Source organism: Corylus avellana, chromosome ca2 (genome assembly GCF_901000735.1).
Source record: "Corylus avellana chromosome ca2, CavTom2PMs-1.0".
In the NCBI taxonomy this organism is placed as follows: Eukaryota; Viridiplantae; Streptophyta; class Magnoliopsida; order Fagales; family Betulaceae; genus Corylus; species Corylus avellana.
Window position 1 is genome coordinate 2,121,106 of NC_081542.1, and position 15,441 is coordinate 2,136,546.

A 15,441-nucleotide genomic window follows, 5' to 3' on the forward strand; every position below is an offset into this window, starting at 1 on the left:
ATGAAACAAAGGAAAATAATCTTACCCTCTTCTCTCCTTTCCTTCGTCTTCTGATTTAAGGACCAAAGATAAATGCTTATTTTCATCTCAATTTTACCATATATAAGGTGATTCAATTGCATGTAAAGTACTTGATGTGTCTTGTTGATTATCAGTTTCTTCTCTAGTTTATTTGGAGGTTTTTCATTAATAGTGGATTGGCTAAACTAGATAGACATTTCATTGTTGACAAGTAGAACTTCAGTTCATGCCCACTAAAAGAGATTTTCTTTTCTTTTCTTTCTCCTATCTCTTCACCTATTGCCTTCAGTTGCTTCAGTTGTTATGAACTATGCTAGTATCATTTACGAACTAATTATTGCTCGTGGTGCGATAAAAAGTGCTTTTTTTTTTTTTTGTGGAAGATATGATGTCATGAAACAACTATCTAATGAAATTGCTATACCACCTTGTACTTTTGTTCTGTTTGCTTTGCTTCTTATGTTGATAGATTTTTCATTTAGAAATGGTAACTTAAATGCTCAAGGTTTGTGGAGGCCAGAACAGTTTACAAATTTGATATCTTTTATGACCTTAACAATTTTTTTAGGTATGCGTTGCAGTGGGAGTCTAAGAATTTAATTGCAGTGAGCACTGCAATCCAGGATTGGCTAACTTCAAGTAATAGATTTTGTACTTTTGGCTGCTCTTGTGATTAAGTAATTAGGACAATAATAAGAATCATGTGTGGTGTTGATGTTCCTGCTACTTGCTGTAGGCATTGCCCTGGGGTTGATGAAGCAAGGTGCAATGATGACTGTATTAAGCACACTTTTAACAGCATTGGCTTGGCCGGCAGTGTTACTTGCTGCTACTGACTTTATAGATAGCAAATGGACAATTGCTGTAAACAGGTACTTTTTCGCTCTTAACTTTAAGTGGAATGGAGATCTTAGATGGGAAGAGGGGAAAAAACTGTCCCCCAGTTCCATTTTCATGTGAATTGCATGTGTGCAGAATTGCAGGGTGAGGGGTGGGGTGGTTCTTTCTTTCTGCGTCTTGAATAAGAGGCACCATAGGTTAAAGTTTGTAAAGATGTGTACGGCTGCAATGATAAATATGGTTTTGACTTATTGGTCTAGTAAAATATTGTGGTTGAGGAGCTAGTGAGAAGACTGTAGTACTAATGTGGGGGAAACCTAGTAGAGGATTAAAGCTTACAAAGCAAATCATCTTAAGGGCAACGGATCAAACAATGTTGTTCAGTGCTGTTTTGCACACTGGTAGAGTTTGCCGAATGGTTCATCTATTAACTTGTATTTTGTCATTGTCTAGATCAGACAAAGCAGGGAAGCTGCTTGCTGAAGTATTATTAAATGGACTGCAAGGCAACAGGTACTCTTCAAAACTTCTGTTAATCCAGTTTCTTCAAAAAAAAATTAGAGAAAGCAGTCATTTTAATTTTTATTGTTGGCTTTATATGAATGTTTCAGGCCGGTGACACTTGTTGGTTACTCACTTGGAGCACGGGTGATTTTCAAGTGTCTTCAGTGTTTGGCTGAGACCGAACATGATGGTAACTAGTGCATTTACTCTTCATGACTGTCTTGGGTTTACTAGAGTGATCTTAATGCTCCTCTTCTGAATACTGGCAGCTGAACTTATAGAAAGAGTTGTTCTTCTTGGAGCACCCATCTCAATCAAAGATGAGAACTGGGAAGCTGCTAGAAAGGTGATTGAAGTTCTTTTCCTCTCCTCATAGCACCCCCTTATAACTGTTTCTCCTGGTTGATCTGTCTTTACCACACTCTCATTTGAGGAAGCCCTCTATCACCTCACGCTGTTTTGCAGATGGTGGCTGGAAGATTTGTGAATGCTTACTCCAACGCTGATTGGACGCTTGGCGTTGCTTTCCGTGCCAGGTATACATTGTGGACTATGCAAATCTGGTCTGCAAATTGCAGGAATTTACAATTAATTTACTTGAGGTTGCCTATTTGGTGATCCTATCTGTCAAGTTAGTGAACTTGGCCCAACTATATCTTGTGCACCAGTGGCTTTGGGGTAACGAACCCAATTGTTTTGTGTAGGCTTTTGAAGTTATACACTCATGATAAGATACCTTACCCTCAAAATGTTTTATATCCCCAATCTGACAAACCCATGTCAACCGACCTTGACCAAACCCTGAATGGGTTCCTCAGAGTGATGCTCAAGCAGGTTCAACCTCCACCTGAACTTCAACTTTCTTGAGATGCAGTCCCACGTTTTGAACTTTTGACTGCTTAACCACTACTAGGATGGTCCTATGAGGATGTTGGTTTGATCTATGATTTTTTCAGTTTACCTTTGTTGTATATCATTATCAGGAGATGAATGATCCGTAGGATATTTTAAGATAACTGCCTCATTACACAAATGCAATGCGCGGAAAACCATGAACATTGATTAAAATCCCTGAAATATTTTGAGTGCCAGATTGCGGTGCTCCATATTTTAGTCTAAACTGTAAAACTTTTATATTTTTCTAGTTAGTAGCCATATGGCATTAAAAGGATTAGCCCCCAAAAATAGAGCTATTGTTAGCTACAGGCAGCAGATCAATTTTTTGGAGAAGTTACTGTTGAGATCTCCCTTCTATATTAACTAACAATTTTTTTTTTTTTTTTTTGAACAGTTTACTTACTCAAGGATTGGCTGGAATTCAACCCATCAATATTCCTGGGATTGAGAATGTACGGTGTTCCTTTCCTTATTTGGCCATCACACTTGCTCTAGGGATTATCATTATTACCCATTCACAATGCTCTTCTTTTCCCCAAAATAAAATGGGTGTTCTTCGGCTTCGCAGGTTGACGTAACAGATCTCATCGAAGGCCACTCTTCCTATTTATGGACTACTCAAGAAATATTGGACCGACTTGATCTTGATACATATTATCCTGTTTTCAGGAGCACTCTTGACAAACAATGAGGGTTTTATTCCCAGTTCAAATTCTACTTTTGGGATTCAGCTTGGGTCCAGCTCCAGTTAGAACTGGACCCGATGGGACTTAGACATGTCTCGTGTTTGGTTATGGTACATGTTTCAATCCCGACAGATTCAATTCCAAGCCAAACACCTACTTGTGTCTCCTGTTGCCTTGGAGCTTGGTATTTAGGGATTTCTCCATCATTTCTACTTGCTGATGGAATTGAAGCGTTTGCACAGAGTACCTCAGCCGGACCAAGCATGTTGATGCAAGTCACTCTCACTCAGCTGGAGCTTCTCGGTTAATTGCTATTTCATCCTCTTTACCTTCGTTTGTATATCCACCGAAACTTCGAAAGTGTAAAGAATGTTTTAGTAAAACAATCGAACAAAACGTGGAATGGTGTGGTTCATATTTGTGATTGTCCATTTTTATATCCTGTTTTCAAATTTTAGGAAATTCAGAATGACTCTGGAGTGTTTTGCAGCAACACATTTACTTATGAGGTCAAGTTTGATAGAAAATTAATATTGGAGTAAAAGTTTAGTGCCTTGAATAAAATTTATTTCAATGCATTGAATATGAATTGTTTTCCAGAAAAAGTTTCCAAGTAAAAAAATTTACCTTCTATTTAAATTGGATATATGTGGACGATACTTAAGAGTAAAGACCACACTATTTAAAACTCTCTCTAACCCTATCTAGTGATATTATTTGGGGAAAATATTAAATTATTATTTTGAGTTTTAGGTCTATCAAATCACAACTTAGGTTTCCTAATTTCTGTAGTCAGTTGTATGGTTCTATCCATTTATAAAATATAATATTTTATTTATTTTTTCATCTATCTTTTAGAAGAATCTATAGTAAAAAAGTCACTTTTCAGTTACCTTTATTTTACGTCAAAACAATTTTTCACCTAAAAGATTCAGTTGGCTAGTTGAGAGACATCGGCTGTGTTTGACAATAAAATGAGAAAAAAGTGAGTAAAACATTTAATTGATACGAGAGAAAAAAAATAAAAATATTTTATATAAAAAAGTGAAATTAATATGAAAAAAAAAGTGATAATATTTTGTATAAAAAAGTAAAAAATTTATTTTTTTATTTTTTTATTTAAATAATAATAAAAGATAATTAATATGATGTAAAAAGTAAAAATATTAGATTAATTTTGAGAATAATTTTTTGAGTTTTTAGGTCCGTCCTGTCAGGCCTTTTCCAAACACAGCCGATAGAACAAAAAGAAGGATGGCCGAAACATGTTATCTGAGCTGAGGAAAGAGAGAGTTACAGAGAGAGAGAGAGCTATAGAGGCATGGATGGGAGTGAAAAAGAGGGAGGAGATGAGCCCCAAAGGCAAAACGAAGTGAAAGGCTCAAATCCAAAGGGAAAATCGTGCAAGGGATATCTGTACTTCAACTCCGCTCTCAAATCCAAAGCTCGCAACCCTCGCTGCATCGGTATCCCTCGCACCCTCCAACAAGGTCTCCGTTTTCTCATCTTATCTTAGCTTTTTCTTTTCCTTTCTTCAAATATGAATCTAATTTCTCCATGGAATTGGCTCCAATTTCACAGTTATAGCTCAATTGTGTTGTTGATTACACTCTTTATCTGTTTGAATTGCCACAATCAATCAAATAAAGCCCATTTTCACAACTAAATCATTGGCTCACAACAATCGCACTATAACATTGGACTAAATCTATGGTCGTCTTCACGAAGAATATGAATTACTTTGGTGATCATCTAATTGTATGATTGATTTGTGGTTTGAAGTTTTGTTTGCTGGAAAATAATAATCTTCTTTGAGCTAATCTTGTTTATTCTCTGCTAATCAAGTGCAAGAGAAGTTGCTGCTTTCAGCGCCGTGCATTTTGTAACGATATTGTCCTTGAATTAATGATCCTTAGGCGTGAGTTTGGCCCCACAATTTTGCAGACGAAAACTGTGTTTTTCAACAAAATCGTGACAAGTGTCCGGATTGGAAGGGGTTTGAAAAATATAGCAGTTTGAAAATGTGGAAAGTGGAGTGTGTTTTAAGAAATGCATGATTTTAATTGTGCACGCTAAACCAAACGGACACCAAGTATGACTTAGAGGGCAGAAAATGATTGATCCTGATCATATTTGTATTTTCAGAACAATATCGTTTTCTTGCTAATTTGAAATTATACTATGATAATAATTTCATGTTATGTGCTAACATTAAGTTTAATGACCAGTACCTGACAACATTGTTTCACAAATGGAGATTGAAGCTTCTAAAGAAGGCAGAAGTCTTGCTGATTTCAATTATGCTTGTGTTGGTTACTCTGTCTTCTTGGATAGAGGTGGCAATGACCCTGGAATTGATAAGCAAGCGGAAAAGGCTGAATTGCCCGTCTGTGTTGGCCTTGAGGTTGTACTCTCTGTGTGCGCACACATGCACCCACCATTTCAGTTTGTGAATGTTGAAATGTTAGGAGTTTAATGCAGTTGATTGTTGACTTGGCTTGGTTCATTGCTAGTGGATCTTGTTACCTTTAATCTAGAATCTAGAATTTAACTCTTACAGATATGAGTTACTGCAGATTTTAGTGGACAGAAGAGTTTCTGCAGATGGACCTGCTTCAACTCCTGCTCATATTCACAATAGAGAAGGTAAGGAAAAAAAATTGGGTTTATGCTTTTTTGATTTGGTCTTGATGAAGATCTTGGTAATATTTTGGCTACAGTTTGGTTAAGGTCTTCAAGCAATTCCTAGGTGGTTGTGATGCTGGGAAAAAAATTGTTGAAAAGATATCAACACGCAATCATGAACTATAACAACACCAAGATCAAAACTCACCACTCAAAGGAAATACACCCAAGGCATTCAAAGTTAACACGTACACAACTCAAGGAAAATCACCATGAGATACTGGGCAAACACCAAGCTCATCACTCTATGGAGAATTACCTTAAAGCTACAGTGCAGAATGAATAAGAAGAAAAATTCTCTTCTTGAAAGCCAAAGGTTAAAACTTTACTCAAACAAACTTAATTCTCAAATTCTCTAAGAAAGCCCAAAACATGTCTCTTATATGCTAGTGTGATAGGCCAAATCATAGTGTGATGAAATTGTGGAACAAACAAAGCAAGCCATTTAAGTGGCCATATGTGTGCATTTGTCTTTGTTGCCCACGCTACCTGGAGAAGTATTTCTTTTTGTATTTGTTTTTATTCAATTATTTATTTTTTTCTTTTATTTTATACAATTCTTTCCAGTTAAGGTAGTCTCCTTGGCAATGGTAAGCAATGGCAGTCAATACCTGGCTACCACTGCCTGCCTAGGTCACCATTGTTTGCCTTCTGCAGATTAGTTAATCTGAAACTGCATTTTTAACCACACTTTTATGATGACTAAATATGGAGGTGAAATAGCATTGATTACTCAAACAGTGGCATGGTAGTCAAAAGTGTTGACATAGTTCTTATTTTTTGGGCTTGTTCTCTTTGTTTCCATGATGATTCATAAGTTAACTAGCAGGAAACGTGGTTCATAATGAGTTTCCATGCTTACTAGCTAATGTGGAGGACAAATAAGCCATATAGGACAGTGAAGATGCAGGGCAGTCTCTTGTTAAGGCATAATAGATAAACACTTCTTATTTTACTAGTTTCTTACTCTTTCTAATATTTTATCTGGGTATGATAAATGATTATAATATTGTTGCAGAATATCTACAAACTAGTTCCTTACATCCTCTTTCTTTGCTTTGGAATTTTTATATATATATACATGTGTCATTTTGTGAAACTCATTTGTGATATACGACTCAACATGTTTACAATTGTCACTTATTATCATCTTTTGATTCTTGGGATTTGTTTTCTAGAAGAAGTTCGGGAATTACCTCAGCCTCGAAGACGCTATCCAGCTCATTCAGTGGCGGATGATTTTCTTAGCAGGCATGCATATAATCTGATTATTTATTTAGTGTTCAATACGAACTGGGACTCATTAATTTTCTGAAAGCTGTATAGACGGGTTAATGAATTTGGCTTATCTGGTTTTTATGCAAAAGTGCAGGTTTACAAGGAATGCAAATCTGATTTCATCAGGGGTGGCCAGGAACATGCGTAGAGTGGGGAACTCCATAAAGGAGACTCTTGATGATATTCTGTACCCCTACCGAAAGCGACCAAAGTAAGATGGCTTGTCCTGGAAAAAAAGGTTTAGAGGATAAAAAATATCTAACTGTCTGGAATGAGCTTTATCTCAGACGTGTGCCTTTCCCTTTCCAGTCCTGGATTTGTTTTCCTTTTAACACCCTTCCATCCCCTTTCCATAACACAAAGTTTGAGAGCTAGAATGGGGGGTTTTCATTAGAGCTTCATATTTGTGGATATATGATCGTCTCTCGTATCGATATTGTTGTGCCAGGGGTGGGGAGTAGGGGTGTCAATGTTCTCCTGTATGATACGATACTCATGCTGACCAAATTGTGCCATACTGAAAATGTTACAGTTCATTCTTCGTCAATCAATGAAATGCTTTCTCTGTATAATAGAAAGAGAAATGTTATATACCAAGCAAATATCTCACAAAGATTTTATTATGCTAATGTAGTAGGGTCTAACGGTCTTTAAATCAGTCATTTTTTTTTTAAAAAAAAAAATATCATTGGCTGTTAGACACTAATATGTCACCGTAGTAAAATATTTGTGAGATATTAGTGTGGTATATAATATTAATAAAAAGAAAAGTATTGGAGTAATTTTATATATTACTACATTTTTATTTCACAACTATCTTATAAGATTGATGTGGTAATTATCTTATCTCCCACCCTATATTAGTATCAAGCCACATACAGGATCACCTTATGTATAGGTGGTGTGATTATCCAACAATAAACAATTAACATTATTGCTTTAAAAATTGTTAGAAATTATATTTTACTAGTGGTAGCAAAATGAAGAAAAATAAAAAATAAAAAAAAATAAAAAACTGAAAATTTGGAATAGTTTAAAGTGGTCGATGACATTTAATAAAATTTGGTGAGGAAAATAACCCATGATCCTCTTTTTTTTTTTTAAAAAAAAAAAAGCCCCCTTATCATCAGATACTGATGTGACATGCTCGTTAACCTCGCTAGCCTCCAAAACTTGTTTGAGTGGGCTCGTGGAACATGTTCATGAAAACTTGGGCCTACACTTAAGATTCTCTTAACTGACGTAACATATGGTAGTAGATTTTAGTTATTCTCTATTTGGTTATAGCCAATAAAATGCTTATAATAAATATCTGCCTACTAACAAAAAAAAAATGCCTTACCAGTTTTAAAACTAGGTAACAACTTGAAAATGCACAAAAGCTCCTCATTTTTTAAAGCTTTTTTTTTTTCTTCACAATTATTAATAGGCACAATTTTTTTGATTAGTAAACAAAAATTAATTTTAAAAAAGGAAAAAAAAAAAAAAAACACATACCCTCCTTAAATTATTGTCAATGTCCCTCCCCCAAATAATTGATTGAGTCAATGTCCCTTCTAAGTTATCAAAATTTGTCAATGCCCTTTATAAACTACCAAAAATTGTCAATGTACTTCAAAGCTAATAAAAATACAAAAATGACCTTAGAGCATTCCCAATGAAAAAGTCATATTTTTATGTAAAATGGCTTATCAAAACTCACTTTTATATAGTTTAGCTAAACCATTTTTATATGACTCTACATCCGATTAACTATATTTCTATCTATTCTATTAAAATATAATTAAAAGCAATAAAAGTTTTGGGAAAAAGAGAACATGTGAGAGGAAAAATGAGAAAAGTTTTGGAAAAAAAGAGAACATGCAGAGAAAAAGTAAGAAAAAGATTTAGGAAAATGAGAAAATAGGTGAGAGAAACAATGAAAAATAAAATAGCTCCCTTGAAAAGTGCTGCTACATTTAGTTTTTTTTTTAGTTCTTCCAATCAAATATCTATTTTACATTTTCTTTTGGCTAATCCAATGTAGAGAGTTTTTTAAACATTTAAATAGTCATTTTAGATAAAAATAACATTTAGCTATTCTATTGGGAATGCTCTTAAAATTGTTTAAATAAAACAAAAATATCTTAATAAGTTCAAAAAAGAAAAAGAAAAAGAGGGAGGGGTAGTTGGGTGGCCAAACGGCCTAAACCACCCCATGGCCTCCAAAGCCGATAAAAAAACAAAAATGACATTTTTTTATTTTATAAATAAAACAAAAATACTATAATAAATTCAATAAAAAAAAAAAATATATATATATATATATATATATATATATATATATATATATATATATTTAAAAAAAAGGAAAGTTTCAGGGGTGGCAAAACCACCCATGGGGTGGTGCAGCGACCCCTCAATTTTTTTTTTGTTCATAAAAAATTAATTAATAGTAATGCAATATATCACATTAATATCCTACTTTTATTCAACTATGTTGAGTAGTAGTCCTCAAAAAAAAAAAAAAAAAAAAAAAAGGACTACTAGATTATATCATGTCAGCATAGTGAGATAAATGTTAAAAAATATTATTAGATTATATCATGTCAGCATAGTCAAATAAATGTGTAGAGTGTAACATTACATATTTTTAATTGCTTCCTTAACAAACTAGATTGAATTATATGTGAAAGTAGTATATATATATATATAACGTGTTAATTTTATAGATTAAATTTAAAAAATACATTTCATTAGAGACGGCTGCCGGCCGGATCCACGCTGTATATATTCCCTGCGAAGCAAAGCAAGTGCGTCTTTCTTTTTAAAAATTTTTCTGTTTTGTTTGAAGCAAGCCTTTCTTTCCCTTCTCCTATTGGGCGCAAAACATTGAGCGTCAACCATTTCGCTCGTAAAAGAAATTCCCTGGAAATAAGCGAGGACGCGAAATCGTTAACCCAACTTCTTTATTCGCGAGAACGATGAGCAATGCCCTTTAACCGTTACGACGATAAGATCATCAACGTTCAGAACGAGGACAAGCCTAATCCCGTTTTGTCTAGTCCTGAAAATCTCTCTGTAGCAGTCTCGCTCGATCGTCAATCGGAATAGAGGTATGTAGTAGTGCCTTTCAAATTAACTGTTCCTTGGATGGCGCTATTTTTTTTTTTTTCTCCGATTTTCATCCTTGTTCTCCGTTTTGTTTCTGAGAAAATTTGGTGAGGAAAGAACAGTTAGTGTCGTACGCGTCTGGTTCATTGCTTTGCTTGTAATTTTTTGTGCGAATCTCTTTAATTGTAGCGTGTCGTTTTGTGGGGTGAATATTTGATTTCCGTGGCGGAATTGGAATTGGTGGATTTTTTAGGGCTTGGATTGTTTTCGAGCAATTTGGGGATTTTGCGGAATCGAATGGCCGCTGCTGCGGCTTGTAGGCGGTGGGGACGATTGGGAACCAAGCTGGAGATAATCGGATTTAGAGGGTTTGGTGCTTCAACTTCAATATGCGATCCGTTATCGGCTTCTTTGGCTTCGGTTTTTCCATGTAGTCAATTGCATTGTAGGCAAATTTCTCAACTCGTGCAATCGAATGGAAAGCGGTTGTTTCTCGTTGACACATTAGCCCTAGTAATTTCTTTGCTCTTTCTTATCCTTTTTTGTTTTTTGTTTTTAAATCGGGTGCTATTAAATAATCTTTGTTTGCTTCCTGAGAAAATGCATTGTTATAAAGTTGTATGGTTTTTGTTGCTTTGCATTTCGGGAATATGAAAAGGAACGTAGGTGTTGTGCTTTCTTTGTTTCATTTTCTTGGTTTTGAAAATAATGGAAATGGAAATGGAAATAGAGTCACAATTTTGAAAATAATGGAAATGTTGCAGGATGGCAGCTTAATTTATTTCTTGCCCTAATGTTTAACTGTTAGAAAATGACAGTGCTGCATACTTTCTAGGTTAGGAAATTAGAGGGACAAGGTGTGCCATCAAAGCAAGCCGAGGCTATAACAGCTGCCATAACCGAGGTTTTGAATGACAGCTTGGAAAATGTGTCTCACTCATTTGTTTCAAAGGGAGAGATGCAGAAGGTATTTTCTCCATGGTAGTTAATTCCTATGTGAGTTTTTGCATTTGTCGATTTATTAATATAAGTTGGTTTCTAAATGAAGTATTTAAGTAAAAATAACTTCTATGCGGTCACAATTGCAGTCTTTTTTTTTTTTTTTTTTAAACTTCTTACTTGGTGTCTGTTTATGTCTGTAGATTGAAATGATTCAAGATTCCAATCTGTCCAAATTCCAATCCGAAGTCCAAAGCTCACAGGTATCGACTAGTTTTAAGACTCTACATTTTGGGCTTCAATAGGATACTTTGGCCTTTTCTTTTCCCCCTCTCTTGCTGGAAAAAAACTAAATGAATGTTTAGCGGGGTTCAACGATGTACTTCTGAGGTGAATATGAACTGTCTTGATCGTGGGCGGATTGAAATTTTGGATGTTGCTAAATAGATCCTAAACAATGTTTATGATGGCCATAAGTTCTTTGCTCAAGGGTTGGCCTCGTGGTTGAGGCTTGTGGTCTTAGGGAGTATCACCCCATAGATCCCAAGTTCGAGACTTGCTAGATGCAAACTTCCCCTTGGGGCCACCCCCCTGGTGTAAATGCGATTTACCCTGATTCATGTAGGGAAACTTCCGAGAGTACGGTGCACGGGTCCGAGGTTTACTCTACGAGAGTGGGTCCGAAGGGCCCTGCCTTGTCGAGGTTTCCTGTCATCAAAAAAAGAAAAAAATAAACACTAATTTCTAGACACATCAAACAACCTTTATAGTAACCTTTCTTTTGTTCTCGAGATTTGTCGAGTTCGTATGCGTCTTTCAAGGAATGGTGATTCCAAGTAAGCATACTGTTCTGTGTCTTGGCTCCTGCCAATAATTGAACATCATGAATCTAGAGGTTCTTTGTCTGATTATGGAATCACAATGCAGGAGTAGGTCAAGCAAAGAGGATTACCTTTATATTGCAGGCTCAAGTGACATTTTAATTGCTTTAAGCCCCCAAGTTAGGTTGAACGAACCCCGCTCCTTTTCTGGGTGAGGTTGGAAATTAACTCAACACCGAGGATCACAATTAGGCTGTATATACGGTTGAAATCACTGTCATTGAAACACTATGGTGTGGCATTAAACAAGCTTGTATTTTTTTCTGTCTACATATATGAATTATAAATCCACGGCGATTCATTTCATTTTTTTGGCTTCAGCATCTAAGAACTCTCTGAAAGCTCCAGTTTTGTGATTCGAGATGAACATGGTACTAGTCAGAAGAATGTTGAAGATAATATATTAACTGTCCTTGTTTCCCCTCTAAACAGTCATTGAGAACACAGTTTAAAAATTTGAAAATTCAGTTCCTTTTGCTTGATTTTTGTTGATAAATAATCTCATCAAAATTCTAATTATGAGAAGGTTTTACTCTTATTGAAGTTTCCTTGAATGATTCTGTTGATAATTTCCCTAAACAACATATTATGCAGGGACACCATTTTTCTCTGTTGCAGCATGAGACCGAAAAGCTTCGGAATGATATAGAAAAGATGCGAAGTGAATTGAGGTCTGATTTATATTGTTACTGTGCAATTGATTTCTGTCTGCTAGCATGTGAATATTTTGTTTTTTCTTTCTTTATCTTCATTGTGCAAAGACATGAGTGTGATGTAGGTATGAAATTGATAAAGTCACTGCTGGGCAGCGGTTGGATTTGAATCTTGAAAGGGGGTAAGGAAAGAGACATACCTAAATTTCTTATGCTCTGAGCATAAAGAACCTCTATATCTCAGTTTAATTTTTGTCCACTTTCAATGTTATATTCTTTGTCTATACTGGTGCAGGAGGATTCGTGATGAGCTAGCAAATCAGAATGCTGAAACTAATAACCTCACAAATAAACTTGATCGGGTAAGTGATAAAAGTTAAAGTGAGAAATGATCTGTGAGCTTGGTTGACTACATTTTGGTCATTATTTCTGAATATTGTCTTTTGTATATATCAGGAAATCCATGCTTTAAGGGCCCAATTGGAAGCAGGAAAATATGATGTGATAAAATACTGCATAGGTACTCTTGTTTCCATCTCTGCTGTTGGCCTTGCTGTACTCCGCATCTTGATGTAAACGTGTAGTATTGTCTTGGAAATTAATGGTGACAGAACTCAAAAAGGAGAAAAGAATAGTCCATTCTTTTGAAGATGTTATTTGTTTGAAAAGAAGGAAAAGAACTAAAGAAGCAAGAACAAATTGAATTAGAGTGTTAGTGGGGCTCTAGAAAGCATTTCCTTATATATGGAATTATTTTCATATATAATTCCTTTTCTTGGCCAAGTCTTTGGGTGTTCTTCCATGGAATTGTTTTCTTAACTTGTTTGTGCCAGAAGCAATAACTTGATTGAAAATGAAAATTCTGACATATGGAATTCTTTGCATGTTCAAGAAAAAACTACCAGCTCTAATAGGCTTGGTGGTTATTTGGTTAGCTCAGCATGATTTAGGCTCCTAAGATTGAGATGAGAGTTGTAGAGAATCCGAAGTTGGTTAAGGTCCAACTATTTGTTTCATGTAATAGTGCATGTAGTTTGAAATAATTGAAACAGCTAATATTACACGGGGAAGTGGTTGTTTTTGAATTTGCATGTTTATTTGTTGCTAACTAATGGCATTCAATAGCAGAGTTGTTAACCATTGCCTCTTCTTTATGGAGTTGTCCTCCTTTTTAGCTTGGCGTGTATGCCACTGTTTTTGTGATTAGAAACTCGTGTCTGTGTGCTTATTTTATGGGTGTATCATCCCAGATTAATTTTCTTTGGAGTTGATCGAAATGGGTTTTTTTTTTAAAAAATTGTTGGGAGGGGGAAAAGGATTTACAGATGCGGGTTTTTCCCGCTGATCGAATTGGGCTTCACCAAATAGGAAACCTGTGGCAACCTTTCCCTAAGGGGAAACGGGATGACAAATGGGCAGTTTAGCGACGTGACAGCCTTTCTCAAACCGGAATCAGGAACCTCTTTCCCTTCGAGTGAAATGGAGATAGAATGATTTCATCCTTAAGATTTTATTATTTTATATTATCCTGCCATGTGGTGAAGAGGTTGCTACATTATTAAAAATTTTAAATGATGCGACATTATATATACCGTTAGATTAAATAAAATAAAATTTTAATCATAAAATGATTTCTTTCTATTTCAAATGAAATGGAAATGATTCTTGCCCCTCAAACCCGTGTTTATGCATGTTGTGCAGCTTATGACTTAGTAGGAAGGGTCTTGATATGTCCAAGATATGACATGCGTCTTTGGTAACTCACTCTTTCTTTCTTTTTTTTCCGCTCAACTTCTTTTTCTTTTGGTATCACCAAACAACTATGCTTTTCTCTTACCAAAAATTTAAATCTCCTTTTACCTTTATACTACATCAATAACTTATTACTATTTAAATAAAAAGTCTAAAGAAAAGTGATTTGAATATCGTAGCCAAAAGTAAACTAAATTGAATTAGGTGAGAAAAGAATCGGGCCAAATTTCCAAGACATGGTTTATGAATGTCAGGTGTTTTCTTAAAAGTTTTGGTTAAAACAGAGGAAATACAAAGCAAACAGTGAAGTGTCGGTTTCACAAATATATAACCATGCTTTTGCACCGAATGAGAGGAGAAATCCTACTCATCTGGGGATCTCAATTCACCCGTCAGCAATAATTCAGAAACTAAATTCATTATACTTTGGAGAACACAATTTATAAAATCTAGTTTTAATTTGTTTATAGCAGATTTCCACATGATCTTAGCATTCCCCCACACCATCCCCCCCCCCCCCCCCCCCAAAAAAAAAAACCTTGAAAAGTAAACCCTCGTTGACAACCCAAAGCCCATAAAAGGTCAAGCTTAATTTTGATCGACAATGCCCCAGGCCCATGATTTTGGGAGACCATGCCCCAAAATCTAATTAAAAAAAAATGTGATTAAAAAAAAAATCTAATTAAGGGAGACCATGCCCCAGGCACTTGATTTTGGAATAAAGGTTTTTAGCAATTCGAACAATAAATGAAAGCGAATGTGAAAGTTTTTACAAGACTCATCTGTCTGGAGAGTATAGAGCAGCTCGCTCTCTTAGGCAAATAAATCCTATAACATATGCTATATGACTTGCTACTTGCTAGCAAAGTGCTGAGATCTCAATCATTGAATTCAAGGTTTTTTTTTTATAATTATTTTTAAAAAAGCACTAGTTGAATAACCAAGTTCTGAATTTGCAATAAAAGACAATGCAAATCCTTTCAGCAGCCAATCTGGACTCTAGACCATCACCATCTCCCCGCTTGCCTTTATGCTTCATATGTATATAAAAAAAAAAAAAAAATTAATCCTTGTATTGCTTGGGCCGCGGTGGCGAAATTCTCTTTTCAATCACGTGCGAGCACTAGAGAAGTCAAACGAAACCTAGGCCTTGAAAGGAGACATTGCGGCTTCAGCACTTTCGTTTACATTTACGAGCCCCTTTCCCACTCA

General features: G+C 35.4%; 3 protein-coding genes across 6 annotated transcripts in view; all 3 read left to right on the forward strand.

The window, feature by feature from the left end:
• The window catches only part of LOC132171127 (uncharacterized), an 8,510-nt gene extending 5,137 nt beyond the window's left edge, over window positions 1-3,373 (forward strand). For both annotated transcript variants that reach the window (XM_059582358.1, XM_059582359.1), the window contains 8 exons: window positions 590-660; window positions 758-893; window positions 1,315-1,374; window positions 1,473-1,555; window positions 1,635-1,711; window positions 1,831-1,901; window positions 2,657-2,714; window positions 2,831-3,373. In XM_059582358.1, coding sequence (XP_059438341.1) covers window positions 590-660; window positions 758-893; window positions 1,315-1,374; window positions 1,473-1,555; window positions 1,635-1,711; window positions 1,831-1,901; window positions 2,657-2,714; window positions 2,831-2,953 — 679 coding nt within the window. In that variant the 3' untranslated portion in view covers window positions 2,954-3,373. The remainder of the gene's footprint in view (window positions 1-589; window positions 661-757; window positions 894-1,314; window positions 1,375-1,472; window positions 1,556-1,634; window positions 1,712-1,830; window positions 1,902-2,656; window positions 2,715-2,830) is intronic.
• Window positions 3,374-4,174: 801 nt separating this feature from the next.
• On the forward strand, window positions 4,175-7,458 carry LOC132170680 (uncharacterized). Of its 2 annotated transcripts, none has more exons than XM_059581753.1 (5): window positions 4,175-4,438; window positions 5,177-5,352; window positions 5,525-5,594; window positions 6,812-6,884; window positions 7,006-7,458. In XM_059581753.1, the coding sequence occupies exons 1-5, from the start codon at window positions 4,270-4,272 to the stop codon at window positions 7,124-7,126; spliced, it is 609 nt and encodes a 202-aa protein (XP_059437736.1). In that variant the 5' UTR covers window positions 4,175-4,269; the 3' UTR covers window positions 7,127-7,458. The 2 variants fall into 2 exon arrangements, with proteins under 2 accessions (XP_059437736.1, XP_059437737.1); XM_059581754.1 differs by having other exon boundaries at window positions 6,815-6,884.
• Window positions 7,459-9,695: 2,237 nt separating this feature from the next.
• LOC132170710 (protein FMP32, mitochondrial) lies at window positions 9,696-13,568 on the forward strand. 2 transcript variants are annotated; one of them, XM_059581791.1, is made up of 8 exons: window positions 9,696-10,006; window positions 10,194-10,517; window positions 10,840-10,971; window positions 11,147-11,206; window positions 12,419-12,495; window positions 12,603-12,659; window positions 12,773-12,839; window positions 12,934-13,568. In XM_059581791.1, the coding sequence occupies exons 2-8, from the start codon at window positions 10,302-10,304 to the stop codon at window positions 13,051-13,053; spliced, it is 729 nt and encodes a 242-aa protein (XP_059437774.1). In that variant the 5' UTR covers window positions 9,696-10,006; window positions 10,194-10,301; the 3' UTR covers window positions 13,054-13,568. The 2 variants fall into 2 exon arrangements, with proteins under 2 accessions (XP_059437774.1, XP_059437773.1); XM_059581790.1 differs by having other exon boundaries at window positions 9,698-10,006; window positions 10,258-10,517.
• The last annotated feature ends 1,873 nt before the right edge of the window (window positions 13,569-15,441 follow it).

Bases quoted from the DNA above. Each gene is read 5' to 3' on its own strand.
- LOC132170680 (XM_059581753.1), top strand. From the start codon at position 4,270: ATGGATGGGAGTGAAAAAGAGGGAGGAGATGAGCCCCAAAGGCAAAAC. The intron at 5,595-6,811 runs GTAAGGAAAAAA...TTTGTTTTCTAG, and splicing joins TCATATTCACAATAGAGAAG to AAGAAGTTCGGGAATTACCT. The intron at 6,885-7,005 runs GCATGCATATAA...GCAAAAGTGCAG, and splicing joins GCGGATGATTTTCTTAGCAG to GTTTACAAGGAATGCAAATC.
- LOC132170710 (XM_059581791.1), top strand. From the start codon at position 10,302: ATGGCCGCTGCTGCGGCTTGTAGGCGGTGGGGACGATTGGGAACCAAG. The intron at 10,518-10,839 runs GTAATTTCTTTG...CATACTTTCTAG, and splicing joins TCGTTGACACATTAGCCCTA to GTTAGGAAATTAGAGGGACA. The intron at 10,972-11,146 runs GTATTTTCTCCA...TTATGTCTGTAG, and splicing joins CAAAGGGAGAGATGCAGAAG to ATTGAAATGATTCAAGATTC.